Source organism: Lepus europaeus, chromosome 2, assembly GCF_033115175.1.
Source record: "Lepus europaeus isolate LE1 chromosome 2, mLepTim1.pri, whole genome shotgun sequence".
NCBI lineage: Eukaryota > Metazoa > Chordata > Mammalia > Lagomorpha > Leporidae > Lepus > Lepus europaeus.
The window spans coordinates 174,500,833-174,522,614 of record NC_084828.1 but is presented as its reverse complement, the minus strand read 5'-3'; the positions used below and the strand labels follow the sequence as shown (position 1 = coordinate 174,522,614).

The 21,782-nt window shown below is 61.1% G+C and overlaps 1 protein-coding gene across 1 annotated transcript in view; it reads right to left on the bottom strand.

Annotated features, from left to right (window-relative positions):
* ACVR2B (activin A receptor type 2B) overlaps window positions 1-19,297 on the bottom strand; it is a 43,949-nt gene extending 24,652 nt beyond the window's left edge. Inside the window, exon 1 of the mRNA XM_062179777.1 lies at window positions 19,246-19,297. Coding sequence (XP_062035761.1) covers window positions 19,246-19,297 — 52 coding nt within the window. The remainder of the gene's footprint in view (window positions 1-19,245) is intronic.
* Between the last annotated feature and the right edge of the window lie 2,485 nt (window positions 19,298-21,782).

Sequence of the window (21,782 nt, the reverse complement as noted above, 5' to 3'; positions counted from 1 at the left end):
CTGATGCGGTCCCAGCTGTTGCACACATCTGGGGAGTGAACCAGTAGGTGGGGATCTCAGACTCTCCTCCTGCTTTTCAAATAAAGAAAGGGTTAAAAAAGAAACTGCGGCCGGCGCCGCGGCTCACTAGGCTAATCCTCCGCCTTGCGGCGCCGGCACACCGGGTTCTAGTCCCGGTCGGGGCACCGATCCTGTCCTGGTTGCCCCTCTTCCAGGCCAGCTCTCTGCTGTGGCCAGGGAGTGCAGTGGAGGATGGCCCAAGTGCTTGGGCCCTGCACCCCATGGGAGACCAGGAGAAGCACCTGGCTCCTGCCATCAGAACAGCGCGGTGCGCCGGCCGCAGCGCGTCTACCGTGGCGGCCATTGGAGGGTGAACCAACGGCAAAAAGGAAGACCTTTCTCTCTGTCTCTCTCTACTGTCCACTCTGCCTGTCAAAAAAATAAAAAAAAAAAAAAGAAAAAAGAAACTGCACAAACACTCCAAGATCCAACACAGGAGAGAAGTGGCAAGTACCTTCGGTGACGAGCAAGGGTGCTACAGGAAGGGTGGGAGCCACATTCTGCACGGACGCTTGTTCAAGCCCCTGGCTGACCCCTGGACTACACAGGCACACACAACCTCCCAGCAACCAGATAAGGCTCCCAGGACCTGACAGCCACTTCAGCAGCTGCCTCCATGGAGGACGGGTTTACGAATCCAGCCAGCATAGTTACCTGCTGAAACAAAAATATGTTTACCACCACAACAGGAAAAAAACGCAACGCTTTTACGTTTATAACAGAATCCAGGCGCTATGACTATCATTTACAATATTCATATATAAGCCATGGTTACGTGGGAAACAGCAAAATGTGTCCTGCATCCAAGAGACAATAAAATTACCAGATAGCCACCCTAAGACACATGGATGCTGGAACTGGCAAAGATGTTGAAGTAACTCTCAGAGGTACACACACGCACGTCCAGGAAAATTCATTCTAACAATCAATGCACCACACCCATCAGCCATGTCTGGGGAGAACAGAACCTATCAACAATGTGCATCTGAAGCAAAACATTCAGAGACAGCCTGAAGGTAAGCGGAGGGTGAACTGCGCAGGGCCGACACAGGTGCAGTGGTTAGCAGGGCCTCTTCAGAGCACTGGGACGCCTACGGGAAACCAGCCCCCGAGGGAACGGCTTCCCAACACCGGGAAACCCGCCCCGAGGAAGTCCTCCCCCAGTCAGGATGGCTTCCCAACACCAGGAAACCAGCCCTGAGGAACACCCCCCCCAGTCAGGACGGCTTCCCAACACCGGGAAACCAGCCCCGAGGAACCCCCCCCCCAGTCAGGACGGCTTCCCAACACCAGGAAACCAGCCCTGAGGAACACCCCCCCCCAGTCAGGACGGCTTCCCAACACCGGGAAACCAGCCCCGAGGAAGTCCTCCCCCAGTCAGGACGGCTTCCCAACACCGGGAAACCAGCCCCGAGGAACCCCCCCCCCCCAGTCAGGACGGCTTCCCAACACCGGGAAACCCGCCCCGAGGAACCCCCCCCCCAGTCAGGACGGCTTCCCAATACCAGGAAACCAACCCTGAGGAACCCCCCCCCCCAGTCAGGACGGCTTCCCAACACCAGGAAACCAGCCCCGAGGACCCCCCCCCCAGTCAGGACGGCTTCCCAACACCAGGAAACCAGCCCCGAGGAATCCCCCCCCCCAGTCAGGACGGCTTCCCAACACCGGGAAACCCGCCCCGAGGAACCCCCCCCCCCCCAGTCAGGACAGCTTCCCAATACCAGGAAACCAACCCTGAGGAAACCCCCCCCCCCAGTCAGGACGGCTTCCCAACACCAGGAAACCAGCCCCGAGGAACCCCCCCCCCCAGTCAGGACGGCTTCCCAACACCAGGAAACCAGCCCCGAGGAACACCCCCCCCAGTCAGGACGGCTTCCCAACACCGGGAAACCAGCCCCGAGGAACCCCCCCCCCAGTCAGGACGGCTTCCCAACACCGGGAAACCCGCCCCGAGGAACCCCCCCCCCCAGTCAGGACGGCTTCCCAATACCAGGAAACCAACCCTGAGGAACCCCCCCCCCAGTCAGGACGGCTTCCCAACACCGGGAAACCAGCCCCGAGGAACCCCCCCCCAGTCAGGACGGCTTCCCAACACCGGGAAACCCGCCCCGAGGAACCCCCCCCCCCAGTCAGGACGGCTTCCCAACACCAGGAAACCAGCCCCGAGGACCCCCCCCCCAGTCAGGACGGCTTCCCAACACCAGGAAACCAGCCCCGAGGAATCCCCCCCCCCCAGTCAGGACGGCTTCCCAACACCGGGAAACCAGCCCCGAGGACCCCCCCCCCCAGTCAGGACGGCTTCCCAACACCGGGAAACCAGCCCCGAGGACCCCCCCCCAGTCAGGACGGCTTCCCAACACCGGGAAACCAGCCCTGAGGAACACCCCCCCCAGTCAGGACGGCTTCCCAACACCGGGAAACCCGCCCCGAGGAACCCCCCCCCCAGTCAGGACAGCTTCCCAATACCAGGAAACCAACCCTGAGGAAACCCCCCCCCAGTCAGGACGGCTTCCCAACACCAGGAAACCAGCCCCGAGGACCCCCCCCCCCAGTCAGGACGGCTTCCCAACACCGGGAAACCAGCCCCGAGGAATCCCCCCCCCCCCAGTCAGGACGGCTTCCCAACACCGGGAAACCAGCCCCGAGGACCCCCCCCCAGTCAGGACGGCTTCCCAACACCGGGAAACCAGCCCTGAGGAACCCCCCCCCCAGTCAGGACGGCTTCCCAACACCAGGAAACCAGCCCCGAGGACCCCCCCCCCCAGTCAGGACGGCTTCCCAACACCAGGAAACCAGCCCCGAGGAATCCCCCCCCCCCCAGTCAGGACGGCTTCCCAACACCGGGAAACCAGCCCCGAGGACCCCCCCCCCCAGTCAGGACGGCTTCCCAACACCGGGAAACCAGCCCCGAGGACCCCCCCCCCCAGACAGGACGGCTTCCCAACACCAGGAAACCAGCCCTGAGGAACCCCCCCCCCAGTCAGGACGGCTTCCCAACACCGGGAAACCCGCCCCGAGGAACCCCCCCCCCCCAGTCAGGACAGCTTCCCAATACCAGGAAACCAACCCTGAGGACCCCCCCCCCCAGTCAGGACGGCTTCCCAACACCAGGAAACCAGCCCCGAGGAACCCCCCCCCCCCAGTCAGGACGGCTTCCCAACACCAGGAAACCAGCCCCGAGGAATCCCCCCCCCCAGTCAGGACGGCTTCCCAACACCGGGAAACCAGCCCCGAGGACCCCCCCCCCCAGTCAGGACGGCTTCCCAACACCGGGAAACCAGCCCCGAGGACCCCCCCCCCAGACAGGACGGCTTCCCAACACCAGGAAACCAGCCCCGAGGAACCCCCCCCCCAGTCAGGACGGCTTCCCAACACCGGGAAACCAGCCCCGAGGACCCCCCCCCCAGTCAGGACGGCTTCCCAACACCGGGAAACCAACCCCGAGGACCCCCCCCCCAGTCAGGACGGCTTCCCAACACCGGGAAACCCGCCCCGAGGAACCCCCCCCCCCAGTCAGGACGGCTTCCCAATACCAGGAAACCAGCCCCGAGGAACCCCCCCCCCCCCAGTCAGGACGGCTTCCCAACACCGGGACACTTCAGAGAGCGCTGGGACGCTTCTACTTTAACAGGAAAGACTATTTCCCAAATGGAGCTGTTTCTCTCTCTCTCTCTCTCTCTCTCTCTCTCTCTCTCTCTCTCTAAGATTTATTTATTTATTTGAAAGGCAGAATTGCAGGGGGCGGGGGGGGGGGGAGGTCTTCCAGTTTTCCATCCTTTGGTTCATCCCCAAATGACTGTAACTGCCAGAGCTGAGCCAATCCAAAGCGTCTTCTGGGTCTCCCGGGCAGGTGCAGGGGCCCAAGGACTCGGGCCATCTTTTACTGCTTTCCCAGGAATAGCAGGGAGCTGGATCAGAAGTGGAGCAGCCGGAATATAAATTGGTGCCCATATGGGATGCCGACACTGCAGGTGGCGGCTATACCCACTATGCCACAGCGCTGGCCCCAAGAGTTGTTTCTCTTTGTCCTAAATTAAGGACCTGCACACACACAGATCTCTTTCTGGACTTCCTATTCTGTTGTCTATTTTACCTAGGCTCCCAAAACACATTATTTTAGTTGCTGTAACGTTCCAATGAGTCCTGAAATCCAGTAGGAGCAAATTAACACTTTTTCTTGAAAAAAGCCTTGGCTCTTATTGGCCATCTGCATTTTTAAAATTATTTTACTCTGAGGATTAGCTAGAGATTAAATATTAACAGCTTTTTCTGCTTCTACCAAGATAACACTGTTTGTCTTCCTTCACTATTAACAAGGTGGCTTAGGTTGATTTTTAAATTGTTACATCAACCATGAATCCCTGGGATAAAAATAGTGCCTGGAATTAGCATAATTACTTAGTCATGATATAGCCATGATACATTATTTTTTACATTTTGCTGAAGAGAGACAGGATATAAGGAGACAGCCTTTCCATCTGCTGGTTCGCTTCCCGAATGCCCACAGCAGCCAGGCATTTGGCCAGGTCAGAGCCAGGAGCTGAGACCTCCGTCCAGGGTTCCCACGTGGGTGACGGCACCAGCTGCTCCCCTGCCTCCTGCCGCCTCCCCAGCGCACGTCAGCAGGAAGCTGGGGTCAGAGGCGAAGCCAAGACCCAAACGCGGGGCGCCTGTGGACATCCCCAGCTGTGTCCTCAGTGCTACCCCAGGTGCCCACCCGCTGGATCCTACTTCTGAAGATTTTATTAAAGATTTCTGCACCGGAGAAATTCACTTGAGATTCTGTATTTACCATACCTGCTCTCTGTCCTCTGCTCCCCTCTTTCATTAACTTCTTCTTTTTTTTCTTTTTAAGTTTTATTTCTTGCTTTCTTAAAAGGAAGAGAGACCTTCTATCCATGGGTTCAGGGCCCAGACGCCCATTACAGCCAGGGCTGCACCAGGCTGGAGTCAGGGGCCACAGAGGAACTACCTGGATCTCACACATGGACGGCAGGGACCAAGCACCTGAACCGTCTCTGCTGCTTCCCAGGTGCAGAAATACAGAAACAAGGAGAGAGACTGCCCTTCCACCCACCGCTTCCCTCTCCAAATGGCCACAACAGCCGGCGTTGGGCCTGGCCGAAGCCAGGAGCTTCTTCAGAGGCCCCCACGAAGGTGGCAGGGGCCCAAGGACTTCCGCCATCTTCCACTGCTTTCCTAGGCACATTAGCAGGGAGCTGGATCAGAATTGGAGCAGCCAAGACTCAAACAAGCGCCCATTCGGGATGCCGGAGCTGCAGGTGGCGTCTTTTACCTACTAAGCCACAGCACCGGCCTTCCATGTTCTTTTAAGAATCTGTTTGGGGGCTGCCGCTGTGGCACAGAAGGTTAATCCTCCACCTGTGGCACCAGCATCCCATATGGGCACTGGTTCTGGTCCCAGCTGTTCCTCTTCCAGTCCAGCTCTCTGTTGTGGCCTGGGAAAGCAATAGAAGATGGCCCTAGTCCTTGGGGCCCTGTGCCCACGTGGGAGACCCGGAAGAAGCTCCTGGCTCCTGGCTTCAGATCAGTGCTGCTTCAGCCATTGTGGCCATTTGGGGAGTGAACCAGCGGAAGGAAGACCTCTTTCTCTGTCTCTCCCTCTCACTGTCTGTAACTCTCTCAAATAAAATAAATTAAAAAAATAAATAAAGAAAGAATCTCTTTGTTTTCGATTTTGAGAATTTTAACTTTGATGGAATAGCTGTCTTGCCTGGGACCACAGCACTTCTGGAACCTGTGGCTTGACAGAGCTCCCAGGTGTTAGCTCCTTGACCTCGTCCTCTCTCCCCCTGCTGTGCCTGTGATTCGGGCCTCCTCCATCCTCCACGCCGCTCCCTTTCTTCTGCAGTACCGTCTCTTGTCTCTCCACGCCCAGTCTGTGTCTTCTCTGTCACCCAGTCCACTATTTCCCCTGCCCTGCACCAAAGCTCCCGGGAAGATCACTCACTGAGCTCTTGCTTTCTGCTGTGACACAGGTCAAGTGTGAAACGTTCTCCCCTTCGGTCACTTACAGCTCTGCTGGCATGAGCTGCCCAGGTCAGCACACGCACACACAGCACGGAGCCCTCCGACCTGAAGTACACCCAGGTCTGCCCCAGCTGCGATGCTTCTGTGGGCTTTCATCTGAGTCAGTCCGGCTCTCTGTTTGCAAAGCTGTTTGCAGAAATGATCTGAGGTCCGAGATGATGTTAAGTCCTCCAGAGAGAATTTACACCTGCTTCTGGCAGCGGCTTGGGGGACATTCAATCACAGAGTAGCTTAATCCAACTTCAGCATGTGTCTACGTCACAACTAGGTTTTTGGGGACCCGACCCAAAAGGAGGGGAGACTACACTCACCTTCTGCCTGCCACTCAAAGTCCTGCCTCCCCACCCGCAGGCCATCAAACGCAATGCCCGCCTCTTAGCAGTGCCCGGGCCTCTGTTCCCACATGGGCCCTGGGCTGGCACAGAAAGCCTTCAGCCACACAGGCCTGTTTACTTGGCCCACTTTTCCCAGGTGCCCTCGGAGAGTTGGGCCTGACGATCGGAAGAGGAAGTCTCCACATCTACCACGCACCCAGCTTTCAGACGGAGCTCCAGGCACCGGCACACCTCCACGCACTGAGACACGGAGCCCACGAGAGCACTGGGCGAGGACAAAGACCCAGGGCAAAGCCCTGAAAAACTTCCACTCCAGAACGCCACGAGAACTTCCTCCCAGCCAACTTCACAGTGGACTGAGCAGTGTCCCGGAAATGCAGAAGTGGAAGCCCTAACTACTGTGACGAGTACAGCAGGCACCAGGGCATGTGGGCGACAGGCTGCACCCCACACCTGAGCCCGCTCCCTGCCCGTGGGCCCTCAGACGGCCCGAGGCCCAGCGGTCCTCTCGCTCAGGACCACACCTGCTCCCACACAGCACAGCCTTTTCCAGCCTCGGCTAAAATGCACAATCTACATGCGTTACGAGAGATTGTCTTTGTCACCTACTCCTGGGAAACAATCTGCACACTTGGTACAAAATCACAAAATCCGCCAACAGCAAGGTGGTAAAACGTAGCCTAAGCCTAAACTTTGAAATTTTACAGTTATTAAAAAGATCAAAGCAGGGAGGCAAGAGGGAGGAAGGGAATACCACTCTGTTCTTTTTTTTAAAGTTTTATTTATTTATTTGAAAGACAGAGTTCTGCAGAAAGAGAAGGAGAGGTGTGTGCAGGGTTTTCCCTCTGCTGGTTCACTCCCCCCTCCACTCTGGCGGCCAGAGCTGCGCCAATCCAAAGCCAGGAGCCAGGAGCTTCTTCCGGGTCTCCCACATGGGTGCAGGGGCCCAAGCACTTGGGCCATCTTCTACTGCTTTCCCAGGTCACAGCAGAGAGCTGGACGGCAAGTGGAGCAGTCGGGACTCTAATGGCAGCAGCATTAACTGCTACACCACGGCGCCGGCCCCAAAAATCCTATGCTTTTAAGGCAAAAACAGACAAGACAGAGACCTTCCACCTGCTGGTTCACTCCCACACGCCTGCAACAGCCAAGGCTGGGTCAGGCCAAAGCCAGGAGCAAGGAGCTCAATTTCCAGCCTCCCAAGGGTGTGGCAGAAATCCAGCCAGCGAGCCATCACCTGCTGCGTCCCAGGGTGTGAGCAGAGAGCTGGAATCCGGAGTGGAGCCAGCACTGGCCCCAGGCACTCCACTCTGGGATGCAGGCATCGCGACCGACCGGCGTCTTCGCTACTGCGCGAGTGACCGCGAGTCTCTGGCTCTTGATTTGGATGCTCATTGCACGGTGTATCCAGTTTGTGAAAACTCACCTAGCTGTCACTCACGGTAACTGCACCACGCTCTCCGCTAGTTAAAAGTGGGAAAGACAGAAACTCCATTTTAGCTGATGAAAAACTACTTCCTTAAGTACTTCTATACTTGCAGAGGTAAAAATGTCTCCAGGGGTAGATGATTCCAGCTGCTAAGAGCCCAGGGAGGGGCCAGTGCTGTGGTGCAGTGGGTACAGCCGTTGCCTGCAACCCTGGCATCCCATATGGGTGCCGGTTTGAGTCCCGGCTGTTCAAGTTCCCATCCGGCTCCCTATAAATGCGCCTGGGAATGGGCCTCTCCTCCTCCGTGGGAGACCCACAAGAAGCTCCCAGATCCTGGCTTCAGCCTGGCTCAGCCCTGACCATTGCAGCCATTTGGGGAATAAACCAGCGGATGGAAGATCGATCGATCGATCTCTGTGTGTGTGTGTGTCTCCTTCTCTCTCTGCAACTCTGCCTTTCATATAAATAACACCTTTTTAAAGAATAGTGAGATGCCAGCATTCTATTAGCATGCATATGTCCAATCCCCACCTCGGGTCCTGATCCCAGCTTCCTAGGCTAATGTACACCCTGGGAGGCAGCGCCAGTATTTGGGATCCTGCCACCCACATGGGAGACCTGGACTGAGTTCTGAAATCCTAGTTCAGCACAGTCCAGCCACCAACAGACACATGGAGAAATAACTAGCGGGGGAATCGCTCTCTCAATGTCTCTCTCTCTCTCATTCTGCCTCTCAAATTTATTTTTAGAAGGCCTGTTAGGGCCAGCATTGTGGCACAGTGGGTTAAGCCATCACTTGGGGTGCCTACATTTCGTATCAAAATTTGAGCTCCTGCTACTCTACTTCCAGTCCAGCTCCTGCTAATGCACTTGGAAAGGCAGCAGAAGATGGCCCAAGGGCTTGGGCCCCTGCAATTCTTGTGGTAGACCCAGATGGAGATCCAGGCTCCAGGCTTTGACCTGGCCCAGTCCTGGCTGTTGCAGCCATTTGGGTAGTGACCTAGAAGATGGAAGATCTTATCTGTCTGTCTGCCTTTCAAATAAAATAAATCTTGAAAGAAGGAAAAGAAGAAGGGAGGGAGGGAGGGAGAGAGGGAGGAAGAAGAGGAGAGGAGAGGAGAGGAGAGGAGAGGAGAGGAGAGGAGAGGAGAGGAGAGAAGAGAAGAGAAGAGAAGAGAAGAGAAGAGAAGAGAAGAGAAGAGAAGAGAAGAGAAGAGAAGAGAAGAGAAGAGGAGAGGAGAGGAGATAAGGACACAGACCAACTCTGAGAGGATTGATCTTTCAGGGCACAGGCAGCAAGGGAGGCCCTGGCTCTACCTGTGGCATCTAAGTGTCTGCAATGAATGATGAACTTGTAGAACTAAAACTTCTAAATTAAAAATGGAAGAGAAGTTAGGGCCCAGGTAACCTCTACTCCCCCCAGGGAGGAGACCCAGGAGACCCTCCAGTGAGGGAAGCTTTGGTGCGGTTTCTGAGGACAGGGGAGACAGGACTGCACGCCCTGGCCCTCCCTCCACAAGGCCCTGCAGGACCCAGCCTCAGACCGAGGGGTCACACAGCGCACCCGGGGGGAGGGGAACCAGAATTCAGCTCTCCAAGCCCTTTGCCCCTGGAGTAACTGCTCCCCAGGCAGACAAGGTAGACCTCTCAGGGGCCTCGCCCCTCTAAAGCGTGCCGAATTTAGGTGAGAAGACACGTGAGGTCCACGGCTGCCAGTCGGGGGCTCCGAGAAGCCACGCCTGCCTTCCGAATCCAGAGACACACTGTGTTGGAGGAGGAGGTGGGCCAGTGTCACTGGGCATGAGGCATCGTCCCTGTACCTGACAACCCTGCACACCCCAGCGGAAGCCAGGAGGAAAAGCACCCTGGCGCCGACACCCACACTCAGCTTCCAAGTTGGCCTCCAGTTTCCAGCGGCTCCGTTCTGGGAGGCCGGCAGGGCCCCTCCCTCTCCTCACTCAGATGGACAGACAACAGCTGCTCTGGTCACATCCTCCGAGCCTCAGCCATAGACCCGGGGAGGCGAGCAGCCTCCTCCATCCTCCAGCCAAGGGCTTGGGTTTCCAACCAGCCTCCCTCTTCCTTCCCCAGAACTAATTTTAGCCTCCTTGGTTGTCAGAGTGGAACTGAAATAGTCGGCAGAGGAACATTCGCAAACAAGAGCTGAGCCTGCCTCCCAAAACACCCCAGCCCCAGCCCCGCGGCCCGCAGGCCAGGCCCCTGCAGAGAACGGTCCCCGGGGAGGAGGGTCACGCACGTGCCCAGTGGAGCAGGCTTCCCTCCCAACACCGGCTTCCAGCGATCACGTGCCAGGGAACAAGAACACGCAGCGGGAGCTGCCAGGCCCGAGAGGCTCTGAAAGAGACACACGTATGTGCACAGCCTGATGGGACCAGGCAGGGCAAGGCATGGGGCTGACCGAAGGCTGCAAGCCAGCTGCCTGACCACACACCTCCGGCACCGACCGCTGGCCCTGACGTGGGTATCAGTGACAATCCCAGCACCAAGACTCGCGGGCCAGCAGCAGCGTTGCCTCCACCAAGCAGCCTGCGCTTGCGGGAACGGCACAGCCAGGACACGACGGACGGGGAGCGCTAGGGCTGGCACGGGCCTGCGAGTCCGGTGCACAGCGAGACCAAAGAGGAAGCCCAAAACAAGGCGGTGAGTGGCTGCAACAGAGACCTGGGGATGGAATGGGAGGGACGGAGAGGAAGACAACCCCCAGAGGAGACGGGAAGATGTCAGCCCCAGCGAGCCCACCGCCCACCAGCGAGGTGGGCATTTCCTCCCGGCACAGGGGCGGAGTCCCCCAGAAGGGCTCCCCGGCAGAGCTTGGATTAGGCCAGCAGCGGCCCAGCTCCACAGGCGTCAGCAGCTGCTCCTCTCGGCCTCCACGGCCGGCTGCCTGCCTCGGGCAGTGCTGCCCCCACACCTCCCTCCCCAGGCCCAGAGGCGGTGGCCTGGGCCTGGCCTGGACTGTCGGCGCACCCCCAGGGGAGGGGAAAGACTTGTGCCTGTACCTGTGGAGTGAGGCTGCCCCTCTGCCCTGGAGTCCCCGGCCTCGGAGCTCCAGGGCCACAGCCACCTGGGCTGCCGGGAGCGCCAGGGGCTGGGCCCGCCGCGGGGGAAGGGCATGCCTGGTCCCGTGGCGACCCCCGCACTCCTCCTGGCAGGCAGGGGCAGCCTCAGCTTGCGCGGCTCCCAGGTGAGCAGAAAGGGGGTACCGGGCAGGCAGAGAGGCCCCTGCGACAGGCACTTCCTGACATGCTGTGCGTGCGGGAGGGAGAGGCCGGAGCGCCAGCCTCAAGGCGACGGGCAGGGGGTGGGCGGGTGCGGGCAGGCAGGCTGCCCGGCCACCCACAACTGCCACCTCCCTGAAACCCGAACCACTTCTGGGAAAACTCAAGGACGCCAGGATTCTCCGCGGCAGCAAGCAGTGAGCCACGCATTCTGAACCAAACTCACACCGAGCAGGACAGGGCGAGAGGAGCCGCCTTGGCATGGACATGCGACCTGTGAGCCTCTGATCCCAATTGGGGGGGGGGGGGGGGCGCACCAGCCAGTCACCTTCTCCATCTCCCACCTGGTCTGCCTCACCAAAACCCAGAGCATTCTACATTCTGGGCCAACAGTGCTCCGCGGGGAAGACTCCGCCCCTACCCCCACCAGGGAGGTCCTGGTTAGAGAGCTCCTGGAATGAGGGTGGAGGCCGGGAGGCTGCAGACCCGAACAGCAGTGCACACAGCCAAGCAGCAGGTCCCAAGTGACAAGAGCAAGAAACCCTGCTCTCAAATGAAGCCAGTGCCGCAGGACTGTCCATCCAGCCACCCACAGAGCGTTAATCAGCCTGCCCCAGGTCCAGGCCGCGGTGACAGGGCAGGATCCGCCCATGGATCGGAGCTCCGGAGCGGATTCCCCTCGGTGTCTGCTTGCTCCCAAGCAGGGGGTGAACGCACAGGTGCTCAGGGGCAACTTCCTGGGAGAGGAGGGAGCGGAACACTGGGAACAACCACAAACGCAGGAGGGGAACATCAGCAGTGGCCAGGACAGGCCAGGCAGAGCAGAGACACCCCGCACTCGGCGACAAGCCGTCCTCAGACAGGCTAGGCAGAGCACCACACCCCGCCCTGGGCGACAAGCCGCCCTCAGACAGGCCAGGCAGAGCACCACACCCCGCCCTGGGCGACAAGCCGCCCTCAGACAGGCTAGGCAGAGCAGCGACGCCCCCCACTGGGCGACAAGCCGCCCTCAGACAGGCTAGGCAGAGCACCACACCCCGCCCTGGGCGACAAGCCGCCCTCAGACAGGCCAGGCAGAGCACCACACACCGCCCTCGGCGACAAGCCGCCCTCAGACAGGCCAGGCAGAGCAGCGACACACCGCACTGGGCGACAAGCCGCCCTCAGACAGGCCAGGCAGAGCACCACACACCGCACTGGGCGACAAGCCGCCCTCAGACAGGCTAGGCAGAGCACCACACACCGCACTGGGCGACAAGCCGCCCTCAGACAGGCTAGGCAGAGCACCACACCCCGCACTGGGCGACAAGCCGCCCTCAGACAGGCTAGGCAGAGCAGCGACACCCCGCACTGGGCGACAAGCCGCCCTCAGACAGGCTAGGCAGAGCACCACACCCCGCACTGGGCGACAAGCCGCCCTCAGACAGGCTAGGCAGAGCAGTGACACCCCGCACTGGGCGACAAGCCGCCCTCAGACAGGCTAGGCAGAGCACCGATGCCCCGCACTGGGCGACAAGCCGCCCTCAGACAGGCTAGGCAGAGCACCACACCCCGCACTGGGCGACAAGCCGCCCTCAGACAGGCTAGGCAGAGCACCACACACCGCACTGGGCGACAAGCCGCCCTCAGACAGGCTAGGCAGAGCACCACACCCCGCACTGGGCGACAAGCCGCCCTCAGACAGGCTAGGCAGAGCAGCGACACACCGCCCTCGGCGACAAGCCGCCCTCAGACAGGCTAGGCAGAGCAGCGACACACCGCCCTCGGCGACAAGCCGCCCTCAGACAGGCTAGGCAGAGCACCACACCCCAGACTCGGCGACAAGCCGCCCTCAGACAGGCTAGGCAGAGCACCACACACCGCACTCGGCGACAAGCCGCCCTCAGACAGGCTAGGCAGAGCACCACACCCCAGACTCGGCGACAAGCCGCCCTCAGACATGCTAGGCAGAGCACCACACACCGCACTGGGCGACAAGCCGCCCTCAGACAGGCTAGGCAGAGCAGCGACACCCCGCACTGGGCGACAAGCCGCCCTCAGACAGGCTAGGCAGAGCACCGACACACCGCCCTCGGCGACAACCGCCCTCAGACAGGCTAGGCAGAGCACCACACACCGCACTCGGCGACAAGCCGCCCTCAGACAGGCTAGGCAGAGCAGGGACGCCCTCAGACAGGCTAGGCAGAGCACCACACACCGCCCTGGGCGACAAGCCGCCCTCAGACAGGCTAGGCAGAGCACCACACTCCGCACTCGGCGACAAGCCGCCCTCAGACAGGCTAGGCAGAACACCGACACACCGCCCTCGGCGACAAGCCGCCCTCAGACAGGCTAGGCAGAGCAGCGACACACCGCACTCGGCGACAAGCCGCCCTCAGACAGGCTAGGCAGAGCAGCGACACACCGCACTCGGCGACAAGCCGCCCTCAGACAGGCTAGGCAGAGCACCACACCCCGCACTGGGCGACAAGCCGCCCTCAGACAGGCTAGGCAGAGCACCACACACCGCACTGGACGACAAGCCGCCCTCAGACAGGCTAGGCAGAGCACCACACACCGCCCTGGGCGAAAAGCCGCCCTCAGACAGGCTAGGCAGAGCACCACACACCGCACTGGGCGACAAGCCGCCCTCAGACAGGCTAGGCAGAACACCGACACACCGCACTGGCCGACAAGCCGCCCTCAGACAGGCTAGGCAGAGCGGCGACGCCCCGCACTGGGCGACAAGCCGCCCTCAGACAGGCTAGGCAGAGCAGCGACACCCCGCCTTGGGCGACAAGCCGCCCTCAGACAGGCTAGGCAGAGCAGCGACACCCCGCCTTGGGCGACAAGCCGCCCTCAGACAGGCTAGGCAGAGCAGCGACACCCCGCCTTGGGCGACAAGCCGCCCTCAGACAGGCTATGCAGAGCACCACACACCGCATTCGGCGACAAGCCGCCCTCAGACAGGCTAGGCAGAGCAGCGCCACCCCGCACTGGGCGACAAGCCGCCCTCAGACAGGCTAGGCAGAGCACCACACACCGCCCTGGGCGACAAGCCGCCCTCAGACAGGCTAGGCAGAACACCGACACACCGCCCTCGGCGACAAGCCGCCCTCAGACAGGCTAGGCAGAGCACCACACACCGCCCTGGGCGACAAGCCGCCCTCAGACAGGCTAGGCAGAACGCCGACACACCGCCCTCGGCGACAAGCCGCCCTCAGACAGGCTAGGCAGAGCAGCGACACACCGCACTCGGCGACAAGCCGCCCTCAGACAGGCTAGGCAGAGCACCACACACCGCACTGGGCGACAAGCCGCCCTCAGACAGGCTAGGCAGAGCACCACACACCGCACTGGGCGACAAGCCGCCCTCAGACAGGCTAGGCAGAGCAGCGACGCCCCCCACTGGGCGACAAGCCGCCCTCAGACAGGCTAGGCAGAGCACCACACACCGCCCTGGGCGAAAAGCCGCCCTCAGACAGGCTAGGCAGAGCACCACACCCCAGACTCGGCGACAAGCCGCCCTCAGACAGGCTAAGCAGAGCGGCGACGCCCCGCACTGGGCGACAAGCCGCCCTCAGACAGGCTAGGCAGAGCAGCGACACCCCGCCTTGGGCGACAAGCCGCCCTCAGACAGGCTAGGCAGAGCACCGACACACCGCACTGGGCGACAAGCCGCCCTCAGACAGGCTAGGCAGAGCACCACACACCGCCCTGGACGACAAGCCGCCCTCAGACAGGCTAGGCAGAGCACCACACACCGCCCTGGGCGAAAAGCCGCCCTCAGACAGGCTAGGCAGAGCACCACACACCGCACTGGCCGACAAGCCGCCCTCAGACAGGCTAGGCAGAGCACCGATGCCCCGCACTGGGCGACAAGCCGCCCTCAGACAGGCTAGGCAGAGCAGCGACACCCCGCCTTGGGCGACAAGCCGCCCTCAGACAGGCTAGGCAGAGCAGCGACACCCCGCCTTGGGCGACAAGCCGCCCTCAGACAGGCTAGGCAGAGCACCACACCCCGCACTGGGCGACAAGCCGCCCTCAGACATGCTAGGCAGAGCACCACACCCCGCACTGGGCGACAAGCCGCCCTCAGACAGGCTAGGCAGAGCACCACACACCGCACTGGGTGACAAGCCGCCCTCAGACAGGCTAGGCAGAGCAGCGACGCCCTCAGACAGGCTAGGCAGAGCACCGATGCCCCGCACTGGGCGACAAGCCGCCCTCAGACAGGCTAGGCAGAGCACCGACACCCCGCCTTGGGCGACAAGCCGCCCTCAGACAGGCTAGGCAGAGCACCACACACCGCACTGGGCGACAAGCCGCCCTCAGACAGGCTAGGCAGAGCAGCGACACCCCGCACTGGGCGACAAGCTGTCCTCAGACAGGCTAGGCAGAGCAGCGACGCCCTCAGACAGGCTAGGCAGAGCACCGATGCCCCGCACTGGGCGACAAGCCGCCCTCAGAAGGGCGGCCAGGACTTCCAGGAGCTGACACGAGGGCAGCAGGATGCCAGTATCAGCACAAAGCAGTGTACACAGGTACACACAGTGCACACACAGACGATGCACACACACAGCGCACACTCACACAGTGCACTCGCACTCAGCATGTACACACACGGTACACACACAGTAATACACAGTGCAGGTTCACAGTGCACACTCACACAGCGCACACTCTGCACAGTGCACTCGCACTCAGCATGTACACACACGGTACACACACAGTAATACACAGTGCAGGTTCACAGTGCACACTCACACAGTGCATTCACACAGTGCACTCGCACTCAGCATGTACACACACGGTACACACACAGTAATACACAGTGCAGGTTCACAGTGCACACTCACACAGTGCATTCACACAGTGCACTCGCACTCAGCATGTACACACACGGTACACACACAGTAATACACAGTGCAGGCTCACAGTGCACACTCACACAGTGCATTCACACAGTGCACTCGCACTCAGCATGTACACACACGGTACACACACAGTAATACATAGTGCAGGTTCACAGTGCACACTCACACAGTGCACACTCTGCACAGTCAGTGCATTTACAGTGCACAGTGCACTTGCACTCACAGTGCATACACACACACAATACACACACGGTACACACTGTACACTCAGTGTATTTGCACAGTGCACTCAGTGCACATACACACATGGTACACACTCACACGGTACACACACAGTACACACTCACCCACAGTGCATGCTCACACAGTACATTTACACAGTGCACACACACACACGGTACATTCTCACAGTACACACTCAGGGCATACTCACACCATATATTTACACAGTGTATTCACATGCACAGTACATATACACACGGTACACACTCACACACTACACACAGTGCCCTCACACTCATAGCGCACATGAACTCACTGTACAGGACACAGCGCACACACAGTACACTTAGTATACACAGTGCACATGCACGCAGTGCATTCACACACAGTACACACACAGTGCACACTCAGTGCATGTACACACATGGGGCACACTCACACAGTGCATACACACACAGTGCATTTACACGGCGCACTCACATGCACACACAGTGCACACTCACACACACTGCACATGCGCACATGTAGGTATTTCTACTTCCCTGGAGTGAAAGCCTGGGGCACAGGGGCCATGGTGTAGAATGGGGGCTCTGCACTGGGCTCCTGCAAAGGGAGAGCCTACAGTGAAGTGCCCAGGGCCTTGGGGGGCTCTCCGTGTCCACAGAGACCTACTGAAGCAGTGGGAGGGCTCTCACCAAGGGCAGGAGCTGGAGGAATGGGCAAGTTTTTGACGTCATCCGCCTTGGAAGAGCCTCTAAGAGCTGAGGAGGGTGCCCACCGCCCCGAGGGCCGCCCAGCCGGCCATGGTGCAGCATCCGTGTGCAGCAAGTGTAGGGACAGGCGGAAGACGCCCTGCCGTGGCCTTGGTCAGAGTCACTTCACTCACTCCCTCCTACAAACCCACGGAGGCCACGGGCAAGAAACACCTCTGGGTCTGAGAGCAGCCAACCACAAGGACCTGCACTTCTGATGGGACAGGAGACCCCTCCCCTCCCCAGGCAAGCCCACCCAGAGCTCGGCTCCACCTCTCCCTACGGCCTTCAAATTGAGCCCCACACAGAGCCCCACGGCAGGAGCTCCTACAGGACACACCGAGTGTCTGGGACGTCCACTGCAGTGCAGGGGCCAGACTGGCCCCTTCCAAGGACACTGGGCCGGGCACAGAGCTGACCGCTGACCCTGTGACAAGTACCATGTGCCATTCTAACAGCCTAAGTGCTGCCTTTTCCTCCAGGGCTGTGCTGCCAGATGTGACAACGGAGCGCTCCGAACTAAGGCGCTCCACGAGCGCTGATGGAGTTCAGAGAGCACCAACGCCAACGGCGCAACACCTCGTTGTTCGGACACAGACCCCTGTTGAGGATTACCTCGTACGTGTCAGGTTGGGCAGAATCTACTGCTAAGTTCGTTTCGCCTCATTACGGAACGGGCAGCCTTACGGTGTGCCTGCCTCTGGAGATGGCCTTCACCGGGAGGGTCATCTCCCTCAGAGAACTGGGCTGTGGCGCGGTGGGTAAACCACCGCCCGCCGCAGCAGCGTCCCACACGGTGGCAGCTCCAGTCCCGGCTGCTCCACGTCCGATCCAGCTCCCTGCTATGGCCTGGGAAAGCAGCAGAAGATGGTCCAAGTGCTTGGGCCCCCGCAGCGGAGCTCCAGAGTTTGTGGCCATTTGGAGAGTGAACCAGTGATGGAAGACCTTTCTCTCTGCCTCGCAAATAAATAAATAAAAATCTTGGCCGGCGCCGTGGCTCAACAGGCTAATCCTCCACCTTGCGGCGCCAGCACACCAGGTTCTAGTCCCGGTCAGGGCACCGATCCTGTCCCGGTTGCCCCTCTTCCAGGCCAGCTCTCTACTGTGGCCCGGGAGTGCAGTGGAGGATGGCCCAAGTGCTTGGGCCCTGCACCCCATGGGAGACCAGGAGAAGCACCTGGCTCCTGCCTTCGGATCAGCGCGGTGCCCCGGCCGCAGCGCGCCGGCTGTGGCAGCCATTGGAGGGTGAACCAACGGCAAAGGAAGACCTTTCTCTCTGTCTCTCTCTCACTGTCCACTCTGCCTGTCAAAAATAAATAAATAAATAAATATCTTTTTTAAAAAGGTAATTTTATTATAGTGCAAAAAAAAATCTGAGATCCAAGCATCTTCCCCATAACATGCATGTATCTATAGGCACTTTCAACTGTGTTCAGTACCGAAATAAACTCGGCCTTTAACTGCACTCTCCAAGTCTCCCGAAGTCCGCACACAGGCTCGCGCTGTCCCGCTGGGCGCCCAGCGCTGTTCCAGATCTGGGCCCCAGCGGCGCGGGAGCGGGGCTTGAAGGAACGGCACGGCCGCGGGTGGGGGGCAGAGGGCCCCGGCGCGGTGCAGGTTCTTGTAGTCCGGGAGCCGGACCGCCCGCGTGCAGGCGCCCCGCTCAGCACTGCCCAAGCCTGGAGCGGACCGGCTCCTCCAGGGCGCAGTCCCACCCCATCCTGCCGGCCAGGCACCCCGGGGCCCGCCAGCCGGGCCCTGGGAGAACGCAGGGGTCGCCTTCCCGTCCACTTCAAAGCCCACGTTCTAGGGGCGCGACATCGCAGTAACCGCGCTGCAGCGGGAAGGGGGCCGAGGGCCCGCAGGGAGCCCAGCCCTGCGCGCACCGGCGACCCATCGCGCCTGCGGTCCCGCGCCCAGGCCACGCGGCAGCCGGCGCCCCCGCTCCAGCCCCGCTCCCGGCCCCAACGTCGGCCGCCACCGCACCGCCACCGCTCCGCCGGGAGCCCGGGCGCCGGGTGGGCGGGGCCTCGCCCGGCCCCGCCCCGCGGCCCCGCCCCTCGCGGGTCTCCGGGCTGCGGGCGGCGGGCACCCGCGCTGCATGTGTAATGGGGGCCGGGAACAAAGACGCGCGGCCCCCGGCGCCCCGGGCCGCCCGCGGGGGCGCCTCCCGCAAGGCCCGCCCGGCGCGTCCCGGCGGCCCCGCGCGTGCACACCCACTGCTGCACACCCGCGGCCCGGTACGCGCCGGCCCACCTCCCCAGACCCCGGGGCCCGCCCGCCCGGCCCGGCCCCGCTTACCCGCGCACAGCGATCCCCAGAGCAGGGCGAGGGCCGCCCAGGGCGCCGTCATGGTCCGCGGGCGGGCGCGCCGGGCCGGCCGCAGCTGCGCTCGCCTCCCCTTCGTCCCCGGGCGGCGCGCGGGCGCCGAGGGCCGGGCTCAGGGCCGCTGCGGGCGGCGGAGGCGGCGGCCCGGGCTCCGGGGCGACGCGGCGGCCGCGGGCCGGGGCGCGCCCGACTCGGGCATGGCGCGGCGGGGCTGGGCCCGGGCCCCCGGCGCAGGGGCCGAGCGCGGAGGGGCCATGGGCGGGGGGAGGGGAGCTGAACCGCGGCCAAAATGGCTCCTGAGCGGCGGCCGCGGAGCCGGGCCAGCGGGGAAACCCGGATGTTGGCCACGGCGGGGCGGGCGCGGGGAGGGGCGGGGCCCGGGCGCCGCCGCGCGGAGGCCACGCCCCCGCCCGGGCGGGGTCCCTGCGCCTGGGCTTCCCGCGCGCTCGCCGGACACCTGTCGCCTGCCGCACCTGCTCCCGGTGCGCCCCAGGACGGCCGTGTGGTTAGCGACAGGCAAGTCCGTGGGGTGGAGCGCGCCCGGTGTCTCACCCCCACGCACACGCTCACGGGCACAGCGGGAGGTCCTGAGGAGCGGTCACTTGGACGCGTCCAAGCAGGTGCGACAGGGAGTGGCACCCTGGGGTCTGAGTTCACCTGAGCTTCAGTCTCCCCGCGTGGGAAGTAGAAAGGCTAGACCCCTCGGAGGGCTCCTCGCGCTGGGAGGAATCAGCGAGAACCCACGCGGCAGAAGCTGCACCGGCCGCTTCCTCTGCTCGTCCCCGCCAGGTCGGCCATCACAGTGAGGGCCAGGCCGTGCCAGGTGCCTGCACACCTGTGTCGTCCACCCTGGGCTTTCTGGGAGCCCCAGGTTTGGCAGCCCCTGGACGCTGATCTTCCCAACACAACTCCCCGTGGATCTCCTCCCTCTCTCGCCCCTGTCTGATGTGTGCTGTAAGCCGCGTCTCCCATTGCTCCAATCAACACTTCCTATGAGTCATTCTTGATTATCCCCGTCCAGTCCCTCAGCAAAGCGAGCTCCAGAGTATATCCAGCTGTCCCAAGAAAGCCCAGCTCTCGAGAACCGGCCACCAAAGGCAGAGGAGCTGAGAGACCACGTTCAAAAACAAAAGCAAAGAGGAAGACAAATCCAGAAGTAAACAGTGTGATGTGTCAGGGCAGCTACAAGACGAGCTCTGCACCGAGAGGCAGGAGGAAAGGGCTCTCTAGAGGAAGGTGGAAAACCGAAACGTGCCTGGGCTTCCTCAGAAACATGGGGAAATGTGGAGGTGCTAAGAGACACGGTGGCAGGTTGGGAACAACATAGCTTATCTCCCAAGGGGCAAGATGGTGGTCCTCACCCAGACACAGCAAGCTGGATTCCCGCACCACCATCTGGCCACTTTTCCCCATGTGCTGCCCACGCCCACCACCCAGCCTCTCCCATCTGGCCCACGACAATGGCAGTGACCTAGAGAGGACCCTAGCTGTCACCTCTACCCAGCAACTGAGAGGAGTCTTGCCAAGGCAGAACTCACACCACCTTAGGTGGGGTTGCACCTGCTGTGGTTTCGGTCATTGTGGAACAACGGTCCAAAAACATTAACCAGAAATAACTCACAGGTGTCACCTTGGGTGTCATCCCGAGTTGTGTGATGAACTCTCAGGCAGTGCCGCGCCATCCATCCTGGACCCGAGTCATCCATGTGAGGCACACGCACACGGTGCGGGTCCCGACCCGGCAGTCACACTGTGCCTTAGCACGATCAGTGCTTGTGTTCGGGTCGCCCTTGCGGAGTTCACAACAGCCCCAAAGCACAGGCACAGGGGTGTCAGTGATTCAGAGAAGCCAGAGAGAAGCCATGAGCTGCTTCCTTTAAGGGAGGTGAGCATTCTAGACTTAAGAAGAAAGTCATGGCTGGCGCCGCGGCTCACTTGGCTAATCCTCCGCCTGTGGCACTGGCACCCCGGGGTTCTAGTCCCGGTCGGGGAGCCGGATTCTGTCCCGGTTGCTTCTCTTCCAGTCCAGCTCTCTGCTATGGCCCGGGAGTGCAGTGGAGGATGGCCCAAGTGCTTGGGCCCTGCACCCGCATGGGAGACCAGGAAGAAGCACCTGGCTCCTGGCTTCGGATCGGCGCAGCGCTGGCTGTAGCGGCCATTGGGGGGTGAACCAACAGAAGGAAGACCTTTCTCTCTGTCTCTCTCTCATTGTCTAACTCTGCCTGTCAAAAAAAAGAAGAAGGAGAAGAAGAAGAAAGTCATACATGGAGAGTACTAAAATCCACAGGAGAACGAATCCTTCATCTGTGAATTTGAGGAGGAAAAAGCAAGCCACGCTCCCTCTGCAACACTGCGGACATCACCCACAGCTGCTGTGTGATCAGTGGATAACGTGGAAGCTGCCATCCGCAGGGGTCCTGGGCAGTATTCCCCTCAGCCATTCTTCCTTGCCTAGATCGCCCCCCAGCGGGTGGGGGGCTTCTTCTTAGGTCAGCTCCATCCGTGCCGGC